The sequence below is a fragment of the Sarcophilus harrisii genome, chromosome 1 (genome assembly GCF_902635505.1).
Source record: "Sarcophilus harrisii chromosome 1, mSarHar1.11, whole genome shotgun sequence".
Taxonomy (NCBI): Eukaryota; Metazoa; Chordata; class Mammalia; order Dasyuromorphia; family Dasyuridae; genus Sarcophilus; species Sarcophilus harrisii.
The window spans coordinates 331,010,212-331,020,723 of NC_045426.1; the positions used below are offsets into that span (position 1 = coordinate 331,010,212).

Consider the following 10,512-nt stretch of genomic DNA (forward strand, 5'->3'; position numbering starts at 1 on the left):
GAGATGCTCCTGGCCACGCCCTCTTCCGGCGGCTGCCCACGCCATCTTTGCCGCTGGCTCGCGGCTCCTCCAATAGGAGCGGACTTGCGAGCCCTAGGTTTCCAGCCTCCTCTGGGGGCGGGGCTCACTTCTCTTCCTTTCCTCGCTCAGTCCCCCTTCCCGCATTCCAAATTGTCCACACCTTTTCTCGAAAACCTAGAAAGGGAAGATTGTCCCTTTCCCCGCCCTGTCCGCCCGAGGCTTCCTCTTAGAGAACGTTCCAGGGCCCACGTGGCTACCTGTCAAGCCTTTCCTTGTGACTGACCCGAGGAGTTACCTGCCTTTAATGCGGTCGGGTGTGGCGGGCCCTGGAGGAGTGGAGCACCTGACTGACCTCAGAGAGTGTCGTAATCCCCGCTGCCGCCCTGAGTTTGAGAAACCATTCCCCCATTTCACCAAATTGCAGGGTAGCAGGGCCTGAACCCGGATCCCGTGGATGACATCCCTGATAAGGAGTTCTCCCAGCCCCGAAGACATGGCGGGGGCCGGGCAACTCACTCCCTGAAGAGGAGCTCCCTCTCGTTTTTGTTGGCTTTTTTTTTTTGTCAGATGAAAGAAAACATTTATTAAGCTTTTCCTCTTTTCCCAGTATTGTGCTAAAGCTTGAATACAAATAAAATAAAAAGAAGTTGGTTCCCTTCAGGAATTCAGTTGGAGATGGAGACAATGTATCAGAGAAAGCTGGAAGTCTGCAATTTGGGGGGATGGCTCCCGATTCTTCCCCGCTGTGGCCAAGCTGAAAATCCTTTCCCACCACGATTTAAAGGAAGCTCTCAAACTAATCCGCCTCTTTACTCCCCTCGCCTTCCCCCCCTCCCTGCCCTTCGAGTAAATTGCCTTTGGTTCCTTCGCGGTCTGAAATTGTCATAACGATCATTAACGATATTAGTTCTATCCCTTCAGGATGTGTTTGTTCTGCCTTATTAATGTTCTTGCTAAAATGTGTACCCCCCAGAACTGACCATAGTATATTCCAGATGTAGTTTGATTAGGGTAGCGGATAACCAGACAATGACCTCTGGACCTGCTTCTGGATGAAATCAAAGCTAGCATTACCTTTTTGTCTCCTCAGTTACATTTAATTACTGGTCTGATGATCAGGCTAGCTAGGTTTTGAGAGGTTTATCACTTCGCAATGAGTTTACAGTAGTAGAAACAATGTTTCTCGATGCAATCAAAGCTAGCATTACCTTTTTGTCTCCTCAGTTACATTTAATTACTGGTCTGATGATCAGGCTAGCTAGGTTTTGAGAGGTTTATCACTTCGCAATGAGTTTACAGTAGTAGAAACAATGTTTCTCGATGCAATCAAAGCTAGCATTACCTTTTTGTCTCCTCAGTTACATTTAATTACTGGTCTGATGATCAGGCTAGCTAGGTTTTGAGAGGTTTATCACTTCGCAATGAGTTTACAGTAGTAGAAACAATGTTCCACTTTTGGAATCAGGAAAACCTAGGTTCAGATCTTATTTCTGTATTTGATTATGCTCAAGTCACTTAACGTCACAGTTTCCTCATCTGTGAAATGAGTCCCCTAAATGTCTACCTCTCCAGTATTAAATCTTTTAAGAGTTTTTTAGGAGACTCGAATAATAAAAAAACACTTTCTACACTAAAGCACTTTGTAAATGACAGCTGCTATTATTATTACCCAGGATTTATATCCATAATCTCCCAAGATTCAGATTGATTGTTGGCTGGGTGATGAATTTTTTGACCACAATAACTCTTGAAAACTAAGAAATTATAGAGATATTAAAATGTGTTTCAGTTGATTGTTATTGAGTTGTGTTTTTATGACCCCATTTTGGGTTTTCTTGGCAAAGATGCTGAAATTGCCATTTCCTTTTCCAGCTCATTTTAGATGTGGAAACTGAGGCAAACAGGGTCACACAGTTAATAAGTGTCTGAGGCCAAATATGAACTCAAGATGTCTCTTTAATACAGGTCTAGCACTCTATTCACTGGGTCTGCCAAGTTTGGAAAAAACTTCAAATTTTGACATGTCACATTCAGTCCACTAACTCCCCTACACAAATATTTATTTTGTGATCATTCCCTGACTACATGATTGTTAATAGCTTCCTATCTACAACTGGTCTCTTTGTGCTGCGATTCACTCACATCTACTAGACTAATCTTCCTAACATACAAGTCAGACCATGTCTTTGCCCTGCCCAAAACCTTGCAATGATTACTCACTATTTAAGGGATAAAGTTTAAACTTCTTAGTGTGGCATTTCAGGTCATCATTGTCTCTAATCCCATGATCCAGTGAACTGTTCTGTTCTTTGTTCTGTACTCCCCAAAATCTATAAAAGGGAAATTTCCCATCTGGCCGGGTCTTTGATATAAATGGAAGCAAGTCACTGAGCCATTTATTTACAGGCAGCATGCCCTTGTTATCTTGCTGAAAAAGTTACTTCGGTTTACCTTTATATTATAGTTCACTCATAACATAAAAAATATTTATCATACCTCTTTTTGTGGTGGCAAAAATGAGAAAATTGAAATTGGATGCCCATCAACTGAGTAATGACCGAATAAGTCATTGTATATGAATAAAATGGAGCACTAACGTACAATAAGAATTTAGGTAATAAGATGATTTCAAAGGGACATGGAAAGAAGACTTGTATGAATTGATGTAGAATAAAGTAAGTAGAATCAGGACAGCTAATTTTACAGCATAAATATTATAAAAACAATTTCAAAGACTTATTAAACTGATAAAGAATAAAATGAATAAAGCCAGGCAAAATAATACATTAATGATAACACTGTAAAAACAAATAACTTTTGAAATTGAAAGAACTATGGCTAATAAATTGACCACCCATGATTCAAGGGGCCTGATGATGACCCTCTCCTGGTATCACTTGGTAATGAAGTAATAGTTTTAGGGTGGGGTTAAGACAAATACATACCTGCCTACATATATACAAACACACATATTGTTATTCATCCTTCATTTTCAAAGGCGATCAATGCCATCACGATATTGAGGTTAGGATAGAGTATGTTCATCTGTGATTGAACAGTCCAATATGAATTTGGAAGGCTCTATCCCAAGTTAGGCACATGTAGCTCATTTGAATGTTTGGGATTGAAATGCCTTTAGATTTGTCCATCTCATGTTTCTATTGTGCTTCTGTAATTCTTTGTATTCATGGAATACAATACCATCTTTGATGCAGGCATGCCATATGGAAGATCCTGCCAGCATTTCCTGTGTCTCACAGTTGATATCAAAATTCTTTAAAGTATCTTCAGAAGTGTTCTTAAATAGTTTCTTCTGGCTATCATGTGAGTGCTTCCTTTGTGGGTGTTCTCTATAAAATAGTTTTTGGGGTAAGTTTGACTTTGGCATTTGGGATTTGAGGCCAGTCTTTCAAAATTGCTCCTGTTGCTTACTATTTCAGCTCAAGAGAGGGGACCACAGTGTCTGGTATCTTATCTTGCTAACTAATCTTCAGAATTTTCCTAAGACAATTCAAGTGGAAACTTCAATTTTCTAGCATAGTGCTGATGCCCAAGTTTCAAAGGCATGTAATAGTGAAATCAACAGAACAACCTGACAGGCAATGAAGGAATTTATTTTGCTTCTTTATGCATATTTATTACAACAATTTGTTGTATTCCTCTATAGGGTGACATAGGAGAGGAATAGGGAGAAAATAGATTTCTGTTGATCAAAATAAGTATTTTTTTTTCAATAGAGATGTGTGTGTTGCTGATACAACAGGTGTACAAGGCTGTATTTACTTTCATATGAACTCGTGTTACTAATTTTGCTTAATTGTCTTAATTTGTTACCCAAGACCTAGTGGAGTGGGAATAATCTATGAGTATTTGTAATATAAATACAAAACATATCAATAAAGCTTTTTTTTTTTAAAAAAAAAAAAAAAGGAAGAACATGCATTGTGTCCTCCAGACTCTCTTTTTCCCTTTTCTATTTTCTACCTTGTGGCTTTCCTGTCTAGTCATAATATAGATATAATTAGGAGATTTAAAAGGCAATTCTCCCCTACCTCTTTATTTTCTATATCTCTTTTTTTACTGCTGGCATTCTCATCTCCCAAAGACTTATAAATATATCTAGGGATATGGGTCTGGAGAATGAGTGAGAGGCATTGAAAATTTCAGAGTTAAATATCAGTAGGAAGTAAATAAAAAATTGGTAAGAGCTTAAGAATTCCTAGAAAAAAAACAATGACTGATAAAAGATATCATCTAGAGGAATTCCTTTTAAAAATACTATCATTTTTACTAAAGAAGAGTTAAAAAATGTTACACAAACTTAACACCTGCTCTCAGTTGTCACTTGACTTTTTAGCTACCAAATATTTTGCACAAATCCTACTTTCTATGAGCTATATTTATAATTTTTGGGACCAAGGTAAAAGATTTTGAAATGATCGTTTCATTTTACATTCTAGTTCTACATAATAACATCTTTTTGGCAAAGACATATATCATATCACATTCTTTCTATTTTGGATCTCAGAGAAATCAATCAATTAGCAAGTCTTTATTAAGTATCTACTATGTGCCAGGCACTTTACTAGATGCTGAGAACACATATATAATGAATGAAATAACTCCTACTCACAAGGAACTTGTTTTTGTTTTTAAATATCTTTAATGTTCCAGTTCAGAATCTGCTACAAAAGTTATGTGGCTCAGAGCAAGGTGCCAAAATCTTTGCCCTAACCCTTATTCTATATTCATTTCTTTATCTGTTAAAAGATCAGTGGTGAAAGGGGTGTTTGTTGGATTAGATGACCTCTAATGTTCTTTCTAGTCCTTCACTCAGTGAAGAGCTATTGAGTTAGCATATTCTTCACAGCTGTTTTCACATCCTTGTTCCTAAGACTGTAGATCAAAGGATTGAGCATGGGGGTAACCACACCATAGAAAAGGGAGATGAGCTTGTCTGCTATTTGCTGTTTATCTGCTCCAAGAGAATCTTTAGACTTAGGTTTTGCATACATGAAAAGTATGGTCCCATAGAATATAATCACCACTGTCAGGTGGGCAGAGCAGGTGGAGAAAGCTTTGCGTTTTCCTTCTGCAGAAGGAATCCTCAGAATGGTGGAAATGATGAAAACGTAGGAAACAAAAATGAACAGAACTGGCACAACTAGAAAAATCATATTTGCCACTACCATGCTAATCACATTGGTTATGATATCTGCACAGGCCAGTTTAAGAACAGCTAGAATTTCACAAGTGAAATGATTGATGATGTTGTCTCCACAAAAAGGCAATTGCATTGCAAGAGATGTCTGTACAACTGAATTGACAGCTCCCGCTATCCAGGATCCCATTGCCATTGGCACGTAGGCTGCCTTGCTCATGATGACAGGATATCTCAGGGGCTTGCAGATGGCTACATAGCGATCAAATGCCATCATGCTCAGAAGCACGCATTCAGTTGCTCCCATAGCGAAAGACAAAAACATTTGCACTGTGCAACCAAAAAAAGAAATAGTTTTTCTTGGGGTGAGAAAGCTGTCTAGAATCAGAGGGACAGAAGAGGTTGTATAGCAAATGTCCAGGAAGGAGAGGTTGCCAAGGAAGAAGTACATGGGGGTGTGCAGGTGGGAGTCATAGATAGTTACTATGATGAGGATGCCATTGCCCAGAAGGATTACCAGATACATCACTAGAATTAGCAAAAAGAAAATTTTTTCAAGCTTTGGATGCGCAGAAAGTCCTAGGAGAACAAATCTTGTAACATAGGTAGTCTGATTCGCTTCTTCCATTTATTTTCTGTTCATTTCCTGCAAGAATTTAGAGTACCAAACATTTCATTCTTTAAAAATTACAGGGTCACCACTGCTTTTTAATTGGAAAAAGTTAGAAATTTCTGGGTCTGTGTTTACTGTTTTCTCTAACCTTTTAAAATATGAAGTCAACAGGTAACAGAAAAGTGACTTATTCATTCAGTTGAGATTTAATAAGTGCCTACTTTATTTCAGAAATTGTGCTAGGTTCTGGGGATAGAAAACCAAAAATGAAACAATATCTGTTATCAAAGAGCTTACATTCTATTATGAGGAAACAAACTATGTCCTGATAAGTATATATATTATATATACATATATATATTTATGTATTTATTATATGTGTGCACGTGTATGCATATATAAAGAATTTGATGTTATTTGGGGAGCAACTTGAGGAACAGTGACACTTGATTTGAACTTGTAGGAAAATATTCTGTAAATCAGATATGAGGAGTGAATGAATATTCATTATGGACTTTACAACCTAGACCTTTCCCCACAAGAAACAACAGGATATATGACAAATACACAGACCAGTATCACTACACATAATGTAGTATAGGCAAGGGGAGATAAAAACAAAGAAAATTTGAAGATAGTAAGATTAATTTTAGTTGAGGGGGGTGTACCATGGATTTTCATGGAGGTTGTGGTCCTTGAGCTGAGATTTGAAGGAAGTAAAAAATTTCAAATAGATAGACATGCGTAAGTAGACCATTCAAGGAATAAGGCATGATTTCTGCAAATGTATAGTGTTGGGACAGGGTGAAGAAAAATATGGATGGAATGTCCACTATGTGAAGGATTAAGTGGAGTGAAACAATTAGAAAGGTAAACTGGATCTGCATTATGAAGGATCTTAAACACTAAGTTAAGGAATTTTGTATTTTATTCTACTGGCAACAGAGAATCATTAAATATTTTTTAGCAGGTAAATGACATGATCAGACTTATACACAAGGAAGATTATTGTGAAAGTTACAAGAAGAATAGATTAGAAAAGGAAGATGCTGAAGAAGGAAAGATGAATAAGGACACTTAAAACAGGGTGGTGGCAAAATAAATGGAGAAGAGAGAGCAGCTTTGAAAAGTACTGTTGAATGGATTTATACTTATCTGAGACTAACATTTTCTACTAATATTCCAGTATGACTCTACAAGTCATTCTAACTATTATAGTAGAATCATTCTGGCACACTGACAGAAAATGTTAGTCCCAGATAGGTACATTCAAGGGGCAGGATTCTTGATAGGAAGTGGCCTGGGGCTAGTCAAGAAGATATTTCTCCTGCCTGGTAGAGAGATTAGATGATTGCAAGTTATAGAGAATTGCTTTGGGGAAGATACGCAATTTCTCTTTTTAGTCTTGTTGATTCTGGTACCCTAGAACAAAGTTTGTTCACTTTGTCTTGGTTCATAGTTCTGTTTCTTTCCTGATAACCTGCAATTAATGTGAATCATATCTCTACTTCTAATCAACAGTGTTAAAGTCCTTCACTAATTTCTTCATTTTTTCCTTCCCACCGCTATTCTCAGACTAATTGCTCCTATGTTCAATCACCCCATAAGTCCCTTGCCATCTACTGCTTATTTTGTTTGTTTTTCCCCTAGTAACTAGAAACAGTCTGTCTGTACTATTAGAAACTTAATGTTGTTTACTGAGTATAATTAATGGACTGATAAACACTGACTAACTTATGTGACTTGCTCTCAAGGACATAATTATTTTTGACTTATCAAGCAAGACTAAATCAGTTAGTCAAAGGGCATTGTTATAATGTCAGTCTTTGGGACCTAAATATGATATTTAGAAAAAAGGACTCTTTTCTTTTTTCAACTGCAGTAATTCAAATGCAGATAATTTACAGTAAAGAGGCATATCGGTTTTTCCTATCCCCAAAGCACATACATTTGTGTGCAATTAGGAATGGATTGGGTGGATGAACCTTTTTGACAATGGGAAAGTTGTTTTGGATAAAGAATAAATGCTACCAGAATTTATTCTATCTGCAGAAGAACTAACCTGGATTGATTATCATGTTTAAATCAAAGAAAATGATAAGAGCTCTTACCTCCATTTAACTTTGATGCTGTGAAGTTTCCTTTTGATAGTGGGTCCTTAGCATGTTCACCTATGTTTCTTCTCTGTTTCTTTGTATTGATTGTATCTATCCATGTCTATTCTGATAACAGCTATTGAACCCATTAGACTGAATCTTTTGAAATCCACATCTACTTTCTAAGTCCTGTGATCTCATGACACTGGGATGCCTGAGAAAGAAGGAAAGAATTTGATGTCAAGGTTGTAGATGGTAATATCTTGTGACACAGATTGCTTATCCCTAGGTCCTCTGGTGTTCTTTCTATCCATAACCTCAGATAATCCATAGCATGTTTAATCCATAAAAATTCCTCAAGGACACATATAATGCAGGGAGACAAAAATTAAGAAGATAAGGCCTTTAGGATATCATGTATACCTTTAATATCAGAATCACAGAATTTTAGGGTTGGAAGGAACCTAAGAGGTCATCTGGTCATCAACAATAACCTTGCCAAGCACTTTCACTATGCTTAATACTTGGAATACAAATACTAGTAAAAAGAAAGACAGTCCCTGCCCTCAAAGAGCTTACATATATGTAAAAACATTTTATAATACTTCTATTTATCAGTTCTTTCTCAGGATACAGATAGTGTCTTCCTTTATATGTATATCCTTTATAGCTAATTTAGGTATTTTTAATGATCAAGATGACTTAGTTGCTCAAAGTTGTTCTTCAATATTCAATACTGTATATAATGCTTTCTTGGTTCCACTTATTTTGCTCTTTATTATTTAATGTAAGTCTAACCTTGGCAAATCAGAAATTCATTATTGAAAGCTCCCCCTTCCTTTCTGTGTGGAATCTCTTATGGAATTTTAAACCTTACCTATATTTTCTCTGAACCCTAGTAATTGACTCTTCCCAAATATTGGACAGGTAATAGTACAGAAGATAGAGTGGTAGGCCCGAAGTGAGGAAGATTCATGTTCAAATCTGGCTTCAGACACTTACTAGCTGTGCGACCTTGGGCATCACTTAATCTTCTTTATCCCAGATCCTCATCCATAAAATGAATTGTATCTTTGCCAAAAAACAAAACAAAACAAAAACTCCTCAAATGGAATAATAAAGAGTTGGAAGGGTCTGATTTCAGACTGAACAATAACAAACATGTTAGCTACATTCCATACTATTTCTATTCTCTACTAGAAATTATAAAATGTCTTTTAATAACCATTTCTAGTCTAGCAATCTGTTTCTCCTTTTTGGTGACCATCAGGTCTAGCATACTAGTCACCATGCTATTTCCTTTTTCCTTTCAAACCAGGAAATTATTATTGAAGGAAGCTAAGAAATCAATAGCTTCTCCGTTTTGAACAAAAAGAACTCCAAAAAATGTTGGATATTTGCATTTCTTTCACCTTACTGTATCATGTCTCTGGGTCAAGCTTGTGATTTTTTCCCTGAATTTTCCCCCTTCCTTTGTCTATTCAGTTATCTTGTAATATGCCACAATAGCAATATCACTTCTGGTTTTTATTCTGTTGATATTCATTCAAATAGTCACCATCATATTTTCCTTTATGGTTTCTGAATTTTCCCACTTGAGTATATCTTCTTACAATATAATTCTTCCTTGCCTTTCCATTCTTTATCTGTTTTGTTCTTTTTCTGACTATGGACCCTATCTTACCAAGTTTTAGCTATCTTAGATTGAATTTGTATTTTTTATTGTCATTTAATTCAGCTTTCTTATTGCCCCATGCTTCATATATATGATGCTAGATCCTTTTTTGCATTTTTTTCTATAATGGATTTTTCTGGGTTTTTTTTATTGTAATCCCGCCTCTGAATTTTGTAGTTATTCTTTATGGCAAATACATGCAGTAATATAGTTTGACATATACATGCAGGACATTTTCTTTGTCCCTTCCTTTTACATTTAAAATGCTTTAATTAGATTTTCATGCCTCCAAGCAAATAATTTTTTTCAATAATTGTTAGGTGTAGTTCATTCCTGGTCAAGAAGCTATTTTCTCAAATTAGAAACTATGGCCCATAAATCTCAAAGTCATTCTTGGAATTATCCTTTTAACAATTTATTCACTTCCTATACATGCTATTTTCTTTTAACATAATGCCTTCGATTACCAATTAAAATATTACATGCCCCTTAGCACTTGTTTTTTGTTGTCAGTTTTAAAAAATTTCTTACTGCTTTAGTTCTTCCATCCTTTGATGTGATGTTCCTTAAGGGCTTTCCATGTTTCTCTCTGTTCCTGTCTTATGCTTTCCTGAAAATGTTTTAGGTGCTAGACATGCTATGAATTATGTGGGGTTTTAGAGAGAACTTGTGGGGTTTGAAAATGAGAGATCTATGACAGAAATTCTGTAATCCTTATCAATGCTTTCTTGTTTCCTCTTAGAGTTACTGTACCATTATGATTCAACAGAAGTGAGCAATGAAGAAATTGTGGAAGATTCTTCATCATGTTTTATATACCTGTACAAGGGAGATAGGAGATTGGATTATTGCTTAGGTCATGTTCATAAACAGCTATCTCAAGAATTGAAAAGTAGGTATAATGATTTATGTCCTGACTAATTTAGGGCCTATAGTAAGGAGCAAG

At 36.3% G+C, this 10,512-nt stretch overlaps 1 protein-coding gene across 1 annotated transcript; it reads right to left on the minus strand.

Annotated features, from left to right (window-relative positions):
• Positions 1 to 4,865: 4,865 nt before the first annotated feature.
• Positions 4,866 to 5,810, minus strand: LOC100916277 (olfactory receptor 13C7-like). Its single transcript, XM_003763253.1, has one exon. The coding sequence runs from the start codon at positions 5,808 to 5,810 to the stop codon at positions 4,866 to 4,868; it is 945 nt and encodes a 314-aa protein (XP_003763301.1).
• Between the last annotated feature and the right edge of the window lie 4,702 nt (positions 5,811 to 10,512).

Bases quoted from the DNA above. Each gene is read 5' to 3' on its own strand.
- LOC100916277 (XM_003763253.1), bottom strand. From the start codon at position 5,810: ATGGAAGAAGCGAATCAGACTACCTATGTTACAAGATTTGTTCTCCTA.